This window comes from Rhinopithecus bieti, unplaced genomic scaffold (genome assembly GCF_001698545.2).
Source record: "Rhinopithecus bieti isolate Rb0 unplaced genomic scaffold, ASM169854v2 scaffold_29388, whole genome shotgun sequence".
Taxonomy (NCBI): domain Eukaryota; kingdom Metazoa; phylum Chordata; class Mammalia; order Primates; family Cercopithecidae; genus Rhinopithecus; species Rhinopithecus bieti.
In genome coordinates this window covers 194,434-209,064 of record NW_016813389.1, presented here as the reverse complement: position 1 = coordinate 209,064, position 14,631 = coordinate 194,434, and the positions used below count along the sequence as shown (strand labels likewise).

Genomic DNA, 14,631 nt, shown 5'->3' with positions numbered 1-14,631 from the left:
GGGGGAAGAGAGAGACATCGACACAGATAAAGAGAGAGAGAACAGAAGACAATGTGAGCGTGGGACCGGCCCTCCCTCGCCACCCGGGGTCGGCACCTCCCAGGTGCTGCCAAGCATCCCCTGGGCTCCGTGGGTATGGCCAGAGGTACGAGGGACCAAGTCCCTGCTCCGTACAATACCCCTATTGAGTTCAGATCCTCTTCCCAGGGATGCTCCCCTGCTCCTCGGCCTCACTGAGGCTGCCTGCTCTCTCCCAGTGCCATCTTCGTCCACAGCCTTGGGTTCTTCTAAGGAGCTGACCCAGGCCAGGACAAGGCCAGGACCTCATCCACCCATCCTGTTCAATTCTATGTTTCCCAGTGTCCTGGAATTTGCTTCATCCTGACTCCAAACCTCAGCACCATTTCCTATCTCTAGGGTTGCCGCGTCCAGTTGCCCAGGCCATGCACTGCACAACTCCAAGGGGCTCCATCCTCATAAATCATGGTGCAGAGGTGGCCTCCTGGAGTTGCAGCATAGCAGCCTGACCTCCACTCTCCAGCTCCCTGCTCTGGTCGTGACCCTCCCTTTCTCTTCAAGGGGCATTCCTTGTCTCTCTTCCACAGGGGTTTGGTGGAATCAAAAGACAGAAAGAGAAGAGGAAAGACAGAAAGAGTGGAGGTGGTGATAGAGAGGGGCCAGGACAGCAGTGGGGAGAGGAAAGGAAGGGAGGCTGGAGGGTGGAATCGAGGAGCACTGGACTTGGAGTCCAGAGCCATGGCTTCAAGTAACAGCTCTGCCACCTCCTGACTACTGTGACTTTGGGCAAGCCACTTGATCTCCTGGAGCTTCAGTGTTCGTGCTGTGAAATGAGCACTGTCCTCCCTGTCCTGCCTCCCTGTGTGGTTCTGTGAGGCTTGGGTGGTGGCGCAGATGGGAGAAGGGCTCTATCCCTGGAAGGCCAAATGTGGATGGAAGGGAGGGAGAGGCCCTGCGTAAGGGTCCTGCGTGAGGGTGAAGTGAGGATGGGGAGGATGAAGGACAGCGGGGAGCCAGGGCACCTGCTAGTCCTGGGTCCTCTGCACCCCTCTGGCCACCCAGGCCCACCGAGCAGTGCCCGAGAAGACCCTGCACTTCACCTGTCTCCAAGGCTAAGGTTTCCCCAGACCCCTCCCTGGAGCTCCCAAAGATGACACCTCTGAGGACAGGGAGGGGGCGCAGGGTCCCCTCAAGCCCTATTCTCTGAGCTGAGGGAGCTCTTGGTGGGCTCTTGGGGTAAACAGCCAGCCATCATCCCCGTCTCACCCATGTCCAATCCCTGGGTCCCCAGACCTGGGGCCAGGGGTGGGTGAGGCCCCCTCAGAGGCACATTCTCTCCTGGTCAGTGGCGGCCTGCCTCCCCACCCCGCTGAGGTCTGTACATGCTACCGAGGAGGCGGGGGGGGACATGGGGAGGGAGCGCCTGGCAGCAGTGCAGGGCGGGGCAGAGGCAGTGGGGGCTGGCCCGGGCCTCCGGGTTACCTTCTTGGTGCACTGTCTAACGGTGCTGATTAGCTCCGAGATAACCATGTCCACACACTTGAGACACGGTTCTCGGATCTTCTTCACCTGCTTTTTCACAATGGTCTCAAAGGCCATGTCTGGGGTAAACAGCCCCGTTCTGAACGCCCGGAGCGGGAGAAGGGCACAGTGTCACAGGCCAGTGCCAACCAGGAGGGCCAGGCCAAGGCCCCTCCCCAAGCCCATGAACTCTGCCCGAAGGGCCCTTCCACTACCCCTCTCTGGGCCTCAGTGTCCCCAGCTGTAAAATGGGAGGGAGGGGTTCTAATGAAGGGTTTTTTTTTTTTTTTTTTTTGAGACAGAGCCTCGCTCTGTTGCCCAGACTGCAGTACAGTGGCGCGATCTGGGCTCACTGCAACCTCTGCCTCCTGGGTTCACGCCATTCTTCTGCCTCAGCCTCCTGAGCAGCTGGGACTACAGGCGCCCGCCACCATGCCTGGCTCCTTTTTTTGTATTTTTAGTGGAGGCAGGGTTTCACCATGTTAGCCAGGATGGTCTCAATCTCCTGACCTCATGATCTGCCTGCCTTGGCCTCCCAAAGTGCTGGGATTACAGGCGTGAGCCACTGCGCCGGGCCCTAATGAAAGGTTTTCAATTGAGGCTCTTTGGGGCAAGACGAGGTGGTTGAGAGGACTGAGTATCTGATATATAAGTCTTGCTTCCTCATAAGGGTCTGTGCATACAGAAGCTTCTATGGCCAGAAATGGCTTGAAAATTGCCAAACTGGGTTCTCCATAAGAGCCTTTCCAGGAATAGAGTGTTTTGTTTTAAGACTAGGAAAGAGATCTTTTTTTCTGTGAATTGGCCAGTGCAGTTATCAGGAAGTAAATTCCATGCCAAATCTTGGAAATGAACCTGCATGAGAGCAGGGGACACTGGGTCTTGTTCACTGCCTGGCAGAGGGTAGGTGCTTTAAATTTTCCTGCCCAGTGGATTTGTTGGATGAACACAGCATAGATCTGGGCCCCTGAAGGGGATCTAAGCTTTTGAGGAACAGATTCCACCTCCCAATCCTGTTTCCTGCTCCACAGGTTGCCTAGAACGAGGGCAGTGGGGTGGAATGGGACTGACTCTGGGCTAATGTGAATACAGGAGGGTCTGGAGGGTTGCAAAGTCCCCGGCCATCATAAAAGGACACAGCTTCATACTTAGATGCTCCACCCCAGGCCCTACCTAGTGGTTTGGGCATCTTTGCCCAGTCACCCGGGTGGCACTAGGGGAGCTATCTCACCCTGGGGATGGGCCCAGCCCCAGAGGGTGTTTCCCCGGCCACCTGCGCCCTGGGCTGTGCCCAGTTGGCCCAGCAAGTTGCAGTAGGCGGGGTGGCCCGGGTCCACCTCCCCAAGCTGGAACCTGTCATGCAGGGAGCCAAAAAGCTGGGGTCGAGAGGACTGGGGAACAGAGCTCTCAGTCCTTCCTGAGGGAGGCCCACTTCATCACTCCCTGTGCCTCTGTCCCAGACCCCCTGCTTCTGGAGTTCAGCCCCCCTCCCAGGCCCCAATACGTGCCTAATGCCATGGATATTCTTGATAGCATAACTGATCTCCCTTCGAAGTTCCTTCTCGTCAAACTCCATCTGTATAGCAAAGCAGAGAAAAGGCTGGTCAGGGCCTGTCCTCCTACCTGGGAGGTCAAGACAGGGCCCATACCACATCCAGGGCTGGGCATCAGGGCCTCTGGGGTTGGGGTCAGCAAAAGCACACACAGAGAGACTCCTGAGTGAGGGTGAGGGGGTCCTGAGCCATCCTGTCCCCAGGGCTGCCTGACCTACCTTGACCAGCTCAAAGGGGAAGCGCTCGTGGAAGATTCGGTTAATACGGGCTCCCCCTGACAGTTCATAGGTGTCGATCTGATCTCCTGAGCCCTCAATGCGCTTCTCAAAGTCTACGGCGAACTGCTGGACCATCCTGGGGGGAGAGTGGTGTGGCCTGAGCAGGCAGGAGCAGCCCAGCAAAGGGAACCCTGGGAGAGCCCCATGCTGAGAGGCTGGGGGCGGGGATTCAGTGATAGGAGCAGGAGCTGGGGGAGCCTCACTGCAGCAGGGCCTTGGTCTTGCGAGCCGGGTCATCAGGGCGGAAGTTCTTGTACTCCTCCACCTCCTTCTCAATGGACAGCAGCTGGCTCTGCAGCTTGTTCCGCAGCCCCGGCAGCGTGTCCCGGATGTGGTTCGTCAATTGCTGGGGGTAAGGATGAGGAAAGGGTTAAGGACAGATGGTCACAGGGCCAGGAAGGGACTTGGATGTCAGGGGACTGTGTGAACGTGGTGAGGTGGAGAGCTAAGGAGGGCAGCCCTGCCACTGCTGCCCGGACCACTGGCATGAAAGCTGGTTCATAGAAGGAGCTTGCAGAGATATATTAGTTGAATTAATGGGTGCATAATTTTCAATAAAGCCAGAAATCTGGATTTGCATTTGGAATTTCCTGATTTTTGGCCAATTTAATATTTGTATTTTTTTATTTTATTTTTATTTTTTTGAGACGGAGTCTCGCTCTGTCGCCCAGGCTGGAATGCAGTGGCGCGATCTCGGCTCACTGCAAGCTCAGCTTCCCTGGTTCACGCCATTCTCCTGTCTCAGCCTCCGGAGTAGCTGGGACTACAGGCGCCCACCACCACGCCCAGCTAATTTCTTTTGTATTTTAGTAGAGACAGGGTTTCACCGTGTTAGCCAGGATGGTCTCGATCTCCTGACCTCGTGATCCGCCCGCCTCGGCCTCCCAAAGTGCTGGGATTACAGGCTTGAGCCACCGCGCCCAGCCAATATTTTATTTTATTTCTTTTTTCTTTTTTTTTTTTTGAGACGGAGTTTCACTTGTCACCCAGGCTGGAGTGCAATAGTGTGATCCTGGCTTACTGCAACTTCAACCTCTGCCTCCCAGGTTCAAGCAATTCTCCTGCCTCAGCCTCCTGAGTAGCTGGGACTGCAGGCACTCGCCACCATGCTCGGCTAATTTTTTGTATTTTTAGTAGAGACAGGTTTTCGCTATGTTGGCCAGGTTTGTCTCGAACTTTTGGCCTCAAGTGATCCACCTGCTTCAGCCTCCCAAAGTGATGGGATTACAGGCGTGAACCACCATACCGTTCCAATTTAATATTTTTAGACGTGTGTCTGAGGCAGGGGTGGCTAGAGGGCTGCCCCTTGGACCCTTTGGGTTTAAAGCCTCCTTTGAGGTCATTCTCAAGTTCTAGCACTCCTTGCTAAGGGCCCCCACACAGTATCTCCCTGAACCTTTACAACAATCCTATGAAACAGGTCTGATCACCATTGTCTCCATTTTACAGATGCAGAAATAGAGGCTTAGAGACCAGGCACGATTACGGCTCGTGCCTGTAATCCCAGCACTTTGGGAGGCCAAGGCGGGCAGATCACCTGAGGTCAGGAATATGAGACCAGCCTGGCTAACATGGTGAAACCCTGTCTCTACTAAAAATACAAAAATTAGCCGGGCGTGGTGGTGTGTGCCTGTAATCCCAGCTACTTGGGAGGCCGAGGCAGGAGAATGGCTTGAATCCAGGAGGCGCAGGTTGCAGTGAGCCTAGATCGCACCATTGTACTCCAGCCTGGGCAACAAGAGCAGAACTCCATCTCAAAATAAATAAATAAAGAAAAAAGAAAACAAAGAAAAAAGAAATAGAGGCTCAGAGAGCCAGAGAGAGTGTCTCAGAGGGGGAATGACAAAGCTGGGAGTGGAACCCAGGTCTTGCCTACACAGACAGACAGACAGACAGACACACACACACACACACACACACACACACACACACACACACACACGCCTCAGTTCTGGATGCCCCATTCCAGATGGAGAAAAGTCCTGAGAAAGCCCCTGGGATTCCCTGTCAAGGTCTTCAGCCAAGTATACTTGAATCCTGGCCCCAAACCCAAGCTCTTCCCCATGACACCCTCCACATAGGTCTTGGCCTTCTCCATGTTGGGGACTTCCAGGGCTTCCCTGGCAGGTCCCAGACAGAGGAATGTCAGCGAAGCTTTGCTGCTACCTGGCTGTGGGGCTGTGGGAAAGTTGCTTTGATTTTCTGAGCCTCAGTTTGTCTATCTGAGGCTAACCTCTGCTGGTCACTCTCAGAACACACTTAAATTATCCTGTTTTCATGCTTGTTTCCCCAGGCCCATCCTGGCTTGGTCACCTACCTGATTGAGGACCTTCTGCAGGTAGGGCGTGCCCATACGGTCAGCCAAGTGGCGATAAGATGGATGGGAGAGGAAGAACTTTCGTTCAGCAGCCAAGGCGGCAGTAATGTCCTTCTTGCCATCAATGTCCTTCTGGCTCCGGTTCACCACCCCAATGTAGCCTGTGAACAGTATCAAGGTCAGGGCAACCAGCCTCAAGGGGAGGAGAGGGGTGGGGAAGGGCTGGGGAGTGGTTGAGGGGCATGGCCTGCTTACCTCTGCGCAGGGGGAGCAGCTTGTTCTCCAGCACGTCACGGGCATCTGTGCCCTCGTCCATCAGGTCCAGCTTGGTGATGACCCCGATGGTGCGCTGGCCTGGGTGCACCAGCGGGAGGGCTGTCTACAGCTGCACCCACTCTCACACATGATTCCATGCACTCCCACTCCCGCCCCCCTGCCTCCGCGGTCCCCTTCCCGCTCACTGCCTCCTCTCTTTCCCCCTTATTCATTTTCCACAGAGTAGCCAAAATGATTTTTATTTATTCTTCTTGTTTTTTTATTTGTTAGAGATGGGATTTCACTTTGTTGCCAGGCTGGTTTCCAACTCCTGGCTTCAAGCGATCCTCCCAAGTTGACCTCCCAAAGTGCTGGGATTACAGGTGTGAGCCACTGCACCTGGCCTTTTTTTCTTTTTTGAGACAGGGTCTCACTCTTGCCCATGCTGGACTGCAGTGGTGCGATTAGGGCTCATTGTAGCCTCAATCTCCTAGGCTCAAGTGATTCTCCAGCCTCAGCCTCATGAGTAGCTGGGGCCACAATCGTGCACCACGGTGCCCGCCTAATTTTTAATTTTTTTGTAGAAATGGGGTCTCACTATGTTGCTCAGCCTTGTCTCCATCTCCTGGGCTCAAGCGATCCCCCCGCCTTGGCCTCCCAAAGTGCTGGGATTACAGGCATGGGCCACTATGCCTGACCCCACAATTATTTTTAAAGGTACAAATCTGATCCTACCACTATTCTTAGACCGTTCAGAGGCTCCCCTTTACACTAAGAATAGACAGCCCGCAAGCCTGGGACTTTGTGCATTGGTCACCGGGTGGGAACCTACCCTGGGGGTCCACCTCCTTGGCGACCTTGAGGGCGTCAGAATTGGCCAGGTCAGAGTTGGCAGGGGACACGGCCAGGATGAGGCAGTTCTCCTTGGTGACAAACTGCATAAGCATGTCCCGTATCTGGAACTCGATGTCGGGAGGTTGGTCCCCCACCGGGACCTTGGTCATTCCGGGCAGGTCCACCAGGGTCAGGTTCAGCACTGGACAGAGCGGCGAGAGGGCGGGCTCAAGGCGAGGGGAGTGGCCGCGGGCGAGGTTAAGGAATAGGGCGGGGCTTAGAGGAGCTGCTTGGGAGCAGGGTGGCAGGTGGGCGGGACTAGGAAATCTCAGGGCGAAAGTGGCTGCATGTTGGAGGCGTGGCCGGAAGTGAGCGGAATCCACGGCTGGGTGGAGCTTGGAATAGGATGATGCAGAGGCAGGGTCGCTCTAGGGGCGGAGTCTGCAGGAGGAGAGAGGCACGCAGAGGGGCGTGGCCAAGAGAATGATTCTTAGAGGTTGGGGCGGGGCCAGGGTCCTCACCATGCGGCGAGTAGACGCGGAGGTTGATAGGCACCGGCGAGATGCCCTTGTTGGTGCCGGTGACCCGGTCGGTCTCGGCCTCGATCTCAAGGCGCACCTCCTCGAAGTCGGTGAATTTCTTTCCCTTGCAGTGCAGGAACTCGGCATATTCTGCCCCAGAAGCGGGCAGGGGAAGGGCAGTAGGCATCAAGTTCTGGAACCCCACCTGGGGGTTTTCATCTCCCACCGGTAATAGGACTCCCTAGACACACCCAAGCAGAACCACCACCCACGTCTCCGTTATGTATTTTGATCCCCGCTATCCCTAAGGCGGACGAGGCCCACAGTCACACAGCAACCACGTTTCGTGGCCAGGCTGGCCCTCAGCTTGGGGACGGGGGAGAGGCTGGAGTGGGCAGGCCTGGCTGCTGGTGAAGGAGGGCACGTACCTGTGGTTGCATTGACCAGCTGCAAGACCAGGGGACGTCGGGTGACAATGCCAGATCCTCGAGGCAGGAAGTCCCTGCAATGATTTAGAGGTCAAAGGAGGGTCAAGATATGAGGGTGCGCCTTCTGTCCCAGGGGTACCTGTCCTGCCCCTGGGAGAGCCAAAGCTCCCTCCAAAGTGCTGGCCCCACCACTCCTTAGCCCAAGGGCTTCAGGTAACTAAGGGGATATGGCAGTCCAGAAAGGTGGAAAATACTTTTCCTTAAGTCGCCTGGGTCACAGAATTTATGCATCTGAGCTGCCAAGAGACTGGATCAATTCCTGGATACGTCCTGTGTTGGTTTTGAACCAACAGGAAGTCCCTGCCCCAACCCAGCCACTGCCATTCAGCCCCAGAGAAACTGAGGCATGGGGTTTCCCACATGCCTATGCGTCCAATGCCCACAGAGTTGGTCCCAGGAAACAGAGCTGTAACTTCTCCCCTCCCTTCCGCTGTGGGGCAGGGCAGCATCTCACTTCCCCTTCTCCAGGCCCCATATGGCTAGCATTGAAGAAGAGTGGGGAAGGAGGAGGCAAAGAAAAGGACTCATGGGCTGGGTGCAGTGGCTCATGCCTGTAATTCCAGCACTTTGGGAGGCTGAGGCGGGCGGATCATCTGAGGTCAGGAGTTCGAGACCAGCCTGGCCAACATGGTGAAACCCTGTCTCTACTAAAAGTACAACAAAAATTAGCCGGCAGGGTGTTAGGCGCCTGTAATCCCAGCTACCTGGGAGGCTGAGGCAGGAGAATTGTTTGAACCCAGGAGGTGGAGGTTATGGTGAGCCAAGATCACGCCATTGTACTCTAGCCTAGGCGACAAGAGCAAAATTCCATCTCAAAAAAACAAAAAACAAAAAACAAAAAACTCATGCTTCTTGGTGCCTACTGCATGCCAGGCGCTGAGTGGGGCTCCATACGGTAGCCCCATGAGGCAGGTGCTGTTATTACCCCCATTTTGCAGATGAGGGAGCTGCAACTTAGAGACATTCAGGTTGCACAGCCAGTATCTGGCAGAGCAGACCCTGGTCTCAGATCTATTTACTCTGCAGTGAGACTCCCCTGACCTTCAGCCCCCTGTGAACCCAGCCGCCTTTGAAGGACTGGACCGAGGGGTCCCAAAGTCATCCACTGTCCCCAGACCTGACAGTCTATAGCTCAGACATCTGCTCATGCCAATGTCAACCTCAGCTGTTCTTTTGGCTGACTCTTGTGGGTGCCAGTTCTCTGTCCAGTCAGCTCTTTTCATCTACCTCCCTCTGCACCGCCCTCCAGGGTGGTGCAAGCATGAGAGTGAAGGCCTCTCCAGGAACCAGGATGTCAGAATTGCCAGTCATGGGATCCCCAGGGCCCAAGAAAGCGGGGAGCAGGCCGAAGCCCAAGGGACCATTGAGACCCAGCCAGTGCCTTATTCATGGAGAGGCCCAGGGAGGGAAAAAGACACACTCAGGCTCTACAGAGCCAGAGGCGGAATCCAGATCTCTTGCCCCCAGCCCAGAGCCTGACCCAGACTCACAAGTCTTCTTGCACCCCAGGGTCAGGAGCAAAGGGTGTTAGGTACAACAGACTAGGCCCAGAGCTCCTAGGTTCAAAGCCCCTTCCTGAAGACTCTCCACTGCCTCGTGTCTGGGGAAGCCGAGGCTGCTGGGGAGGAGTCAGGAACTACACTGGAGAAGGAGAAGGATGGTAAACCCTATGTATATTCATCATTTCTACACACCAGGCAAATGCTTTTCATTCTTGCCAGACAGTGAGCTTTAGACAGGCAGGACAGCCTCTTTCTGTCTGCCACTGTATCCCAGTGCCCAGGACAGGGCTTAGCACACAAAGGGCACTCAACAAATTCTGATTGAATCCTCAAGTCCTCGAATCTGTGCTCTGATGTAGAGATTATCATTTTACAGAGGAAGCAGCCGAGGCTCAGAGAGGTGAAGTGACTCACCCGAGGTCACACAGCCAAGCGGGGATTCAAAGCCGAGTGTCTGTTGGCCCCTCAGCCTGGGAACTTCCTCATTCAATGGTGCTGCCTCAAACCCAGGAAGCCAGACTTGGCTTTTTACGTAATTCAATTAAATTCAGTCTGTGCCGGGCCCTGTGCCGGGCTCTGGGGATGGGAGATGATGAGTCAGACAGTTCCCACCCTGAGGAACTCACAGTGTGGTGGGAGAGACAGACAAGTAAACAGATAATGCAATGCAGTGTGGTATGTGCTAGAACAGAGGTGTGCCAGGCGGCACAGAGGGAGGGGGTTTATTGGGGGGTAGGAGGACTTCCGGTCTCAATCTCTTCCATCCTTTACTCAAAGACTCCTTTGGGGGCGTGACTTCCAGTTTTGGGAGTCCCCCAGGGCTGTGGAGATAGAACAGCTGTTCTCATAGAAGCTGGGGTGGGTGTGGGGCTGGGGTCCACCCTCTTCTCCACTACCTCCTCACCAGCAACACCATGGTAACAGTAGTTGCCATGGAAACCACGGGAGGGGCTGGAAAGGATGGGACTCCCCATAGAGAGTCCCCCACTCAAAGACATGGACTTTCCCTGGAGTTCTTCCCCGAGAGGCCTCTCCTTGAGCAGATGGGCCCACCCAGCCCTGGTGAGCCTGAGGGGTGGAGGTCTCCAAGGTGCCACATAGGGGGTGTGGGGAGCCCAGGACCCAGCTGGCGAGAATGCTGCGTGGTCAGGGTCTGGGCCAGCTGCCCACTGCCTCCCAAGGGCTGCTTGAAGGACAAGTAGCTTCTGGGAAGCAGAAACTAGAGGCAGGGCCTCCTTAGGCACGCTGGGCTAGAATCTCAAGAGGGCTTCATGGGGAGGCAGAATCTGGATTTTGAACAGATCCTCAGGTGGTTTCCACACTCCCTGTCAAGTTTAAGGACCACCTGCCCCGTGCTGAGGAGCCAGGGCCAGGCTGGCTCCTACATCAGATCCTACATTGGCCTTTCCCTGGCCTGGTGCCTGATGCCAGGACCCGGGAGGTCTGCTTCCCAGTCTCACGCCTAGACCCACAGTGGGGAGGACCAGCAGGTCCCCAGGTCTGGACAATGAGCTCCTCACTCACTTCCGGGTTCCTGCCTGTCACAGGCCCTGCACGTAGTAGGTGCCCAGGCAACACGGGAAGGAATGTGCATGACTCAGCAGCTCCCTAGCTCTTCCCTTTCACCTGGACGCACTGTCCCACTTTAGCGCTCTGTCTAAGGGCCCCCTGGGTAGCCCTCCTTCCCCTGAGTGAGGATCCAGACCAGATCCAGCCTTCAGCTCCTGGTTAGGCTGAGGGAGGACAGAACAGGTGCCCAGAGAAAAGTGTCAGGCCCACCAGCCTCGGAGGCTGCGTGCTGTGCCCGGCGTGGGAGGGGCGGCTGCTGGCATGCCAGTTCTCCCCACTCATTTGGAGCAGATGGTGGGTTCCCAGGGAGGCTGTGCCTGGACATCTGCAGAGGCACCTTCAAACGTGAAGCATGGGGGGACAAAATAAACACCTCTCAGGACCCCCAAATGCCACACTCCCTATCTGAACTGGTGCTGTCACCCTGAGAGGGGTCTGGAGAAACTGAACCCAAGGGCTGACGTGACCCCTACCCCTACCCCTACTCTAGGACCCGAGACTTGGGGCCGGAGCTCCGGGATCCTAGTTCCCAGGCCCTGCTGAATGCAAATGATGCCAGGAAGTAACGCGCTTAACTGGGCATGCACCCACTGCCAGTCATTCTTCTGTGCCTCCTCCTTCTTGGGCTCTGATGTCAGATGGATCCTGCATTAAATGTCCAAGCTGTCATATAGGAGCTGTGTGACTGTGGACAAATGACCACACCTCTCTGAGCCTCAGTTTCCACATCAGTAAAATGGGTTGCTGTGAGGCTTATACAAACTGATGATTGAACCAATGGCAGCTACTATGCTTATAAATAATGATAGCTTGCTGGGCATGCTGAGAGCACAGGCTAGACTCCCACAGCCTCGTCACCAGAAGAGGCAGCAGGGAGAGAGCTGGAGGTGGGTTTCCTGGAGGATGGCAGCGAGTGTGGGGGTGAGAGCAGGACATTTTCAGCCAGACCTTGACCCTGGAGGTGGAAGGCAAGGGGGGTGGGCAGGGTTGCCCTCTGAAGCAGGGAGCTGGGTGCCGGCAAGGGAGTGGGTGGGCCAAGAAATACAGTTGGGAGGAGGTGAGACTGCCCCCAGGCAACAAGTCCCTCTCTGTTCCAGCTGCCCCGGGGGACCCTAGGCAGCCCCACGTCACAGCTCATGAATTTCAAGCTGAGGTTTGAACACTGCAGGGCAGTTCTGGCCTTGGCTTTCCTTGATGTTCTGATGGCCCCACGAGCAGGGACTAGGCTAAACCTGTTTGTCACAACATCCCAGCACCCAGCACTGGATCTGGCATACAGCAGACTCTCAGGACACCCGCATTGACCAAAAGAGTGAATGGAAGATGAGCTCTACCATCGACTTCATTGTGTAGAGGTAGAAACTGAGGTACAAAGGGGAAGAGTCTTGCCCAAGATCATGGTACAAGTTGGTGACAAGGTAGGGCTGGTACTCAGGGCTCCTGACTCCGGGTAGGTGCTCTCTCCACAGCAATCTTTCTTCCTATTAAGCAGAGCCTACTACCTTCCCTTATTCCTTATCCTCCCATCCTTCCTACTTTCTTTCCCACCCTCCCTCCCTTCCATCCATCCAAGTGTTGATGACTTTATATTTTCTTTTTTTTTGAGACGGAGTCTCGCTCTGTCACCCAGGCTGGAGTGCAGTGGCCGGATCTCAGCTCACTGCAAGCTCCGCCTCCCGGGCTCACGCCATTCTCCGGCCTCAGCCTCCCGAGTAGCTGGGACTACAGGCACCAGCCACCTCGCCCGGCTAGTTTTTTGTAGTTTTAGTAGAGACGGGGTTTCACCGTGTTAGCCAGGATGGTCTTGATCTCCTGACCTCGTGATCCGCCCGTCTTGGCCTCCCAAAGTGCTAGGATTACAGGCTTGAGCCACCGCGCCCGGCCGACTTTATATTTTCAAAATGGAAATCGATCTCTTTTGCCTCTAATTTTAAAAATCATATGTTCTCCATTTTAAAAGATTCAGAAAATGACCAGGCATGGTGGTTCATTCCTGTAATCCCAACACTTTGGGAGGCCGAGGCAGGTGGATCGCTTGAGGTCAGCAGTTTGAGACCAGCCTGGCCAACACGGTGAAACCCCATCTCTACTAAAAATACAAAAATTAGCAGGGTGTGGTGGCACGCGCCTGTAGTTCCAGCTACTTGGGAGACTGAGGCAGGAGAATCGCTTGAACCCGGGAAACGGAGGTTGCAGTGAGCCGAGATCCTGCCACTGTACTCTAGCCCGGGTGACAGAGTAAGACTCTGTCTCATTCAGAAAATACATGAAATATTTAAAAAATAAAAAGCAATCATCCTCCCTACACCTGATGAGCACCACTGTAAACATTTTATCATTAATAATCATCATGGCTAAACACTGATGAATTGCTGACTGTCAGCCAGGGACTCTGCCAGGGACTTGAAAATCTACATCAGCACAAGATTTCTTTTTAGGGTGACGGAAATATCCTAAAATTAGATAGTGATGATGCTTGCACAACTCTGTAAATATACTAAAAATCATTGAATTGTGCCTTTAAAATGGGTGAATTATATGGCATGTAAATTATGCCTCAGTAAAGCTGTTTAAGAAAATCTACATCCTTTGGATTGATTCTTGCATGGCTGTGTGAAATCAGAGTGCTAAGTTTCTCCATGTTACAGGGAAGAAACTGAGACTCCGAAAGGTGAAATCACATGTCTTTCAGGCGCCCACATGCACACTGGGTTTTCAGCCCCTTTGATAGCTTCTCTATTCACCTAACATATCATAGATATTTCCAAAGTTATTCAGCATGCAGCTACATCTGGATCCTCTCCCCTTCCTTCTTTCCTTCCTTCCCTCCTTCCCTCCTTCCTTCCTTCCTTCCGGCCGGGTCTTGCCCAGTTGCCCAGGATGGAGTGCAGTGGTACGATCATAGCTCACTGCAGCCTCAAATACCTGAGCTCAAGCGGTCTTCCCACCTAAATCTCCCAAGTAGCTGGGACTACATGTGTGCACCACCATGCCCGGCTATGGATCCTTCTTTCTTTCTTTTTTTTTTTTTTTTTTTTTTTTTTTGAGGCGGAGTCTCGCTCTGTCGCCCGGACTGGAGTGCAGTGGCCGGATCTCAGCTCACTGCAAGCTCCGCCTCCCGGGTTCACGCCATTCTCCTGCCTCAGCCTCCCGAGTAGCTGGGACTACAGGCGCCCACCACCTCGCCCGGCTAGTTTTTTTTGTATTTTAGTAGAGATGGGGTTTCACCGTGTTAGCCAGGATGGTCTCGATCTCCTGACCTCGTGATCCGCCCGTCTCGGCCTCCCAAAGTGCTGGGATTACAGGCTTGAGCCACGGCGCCCAGCCAAGGATCCTTATTTCTTATCACCAGCATCTTGATGAGAAGGAACCCCAGCTCGGCCACTAAATTATTTCCCTGTTCTGAACCTCAGTTTGCCCATCAGTGAAAGAGGACACAGTCCAGCAGCTCCCTCCTGGGTCTGTTAAGGGAATGCTCTGACATCTGGCAGTAGAAGGACCTAACGGGGGTGCCCATTGGTGGGTCCTGGTTCCTGAGCACGTGCCACATGCTGGGTGCTTTATGTGCTATAGCACTGCATTCCTTCGAAATGGGGACCCAGGTTGGAGGTGAGGGTGCATTCACCTGCTGAGATTTTTCTCCTCGCCCTGGCTAGTGGCCTCCTTCCCCTGAGCTAAGAGAGGCACATGAGACAGAGTGATTAAAGAATAACACAGTCATGACTAGATACATTGTTAATATTAACCATGGTTGGAGCTGCCCTCTGCCAGGAGC

The 14,631-nt window shown here is 54.6% G+C and overlaps 1 protein-coding gene across 16 annotated transcripts in view; it reads right to left on the bottom strand.

Annotated features, from left to right (window-relative positions):
- The window catches only part of DNM1 (dynamin 1), a 52,851-nt gene that overhangs the window by 29,443 nt on the left and 8,777 nt on the right, over positions 1–14,631 (bottom strand). For 12 of the 16 annotated variants that reach the window (XR_001880700.1, XR_001880701.1, XR_001880699.1 and 9 more), the window contains exons 2-10: positions 7,726–7,799; positions 7,298–7,447; positions 6,775–6,978; positions 5,943–6,041; positions 5,688–5,848; positions 3,574–3,716; positions 3,311–3,446; positions 3,048–3,115; positions 1,501–1,639 (exon numbers count right to left, since the gene is read on the bottom strand). Coding sequence is in view for 13 of the 16 variants with exons in the window: in XM_017848260.1 (XP_017703749.1) it covers positions 1,501–1,639; positions 3,048–3,115; positions 3,311–3,446; positions 3,574–3,716; positions 5,688–5,848; positions 5,943–6,041; positions 6,775–6,978; positions 7,298–7,447; positions 7,726–7,799 (1,174 nt within the window). In the remaining 3 variants the exon portion in view is untranslated. The remainder of the gene's footprint in view (positions 1–1,500; positions 1,640–3,047; positions 3,116–3,310; positions 3,447–3,573; positions 3,717–5,687; positions 5,849–5,942; positions 6,042–6,774; positions 6,979–7,297; positions 7,448–7,725; positions 7,800–14,631) is intronic. The other 4 variants (XM_017848263.1, XM_017848267.1, XM_017848269.1 and 1 more) reach the window with 1 other exon arrangement.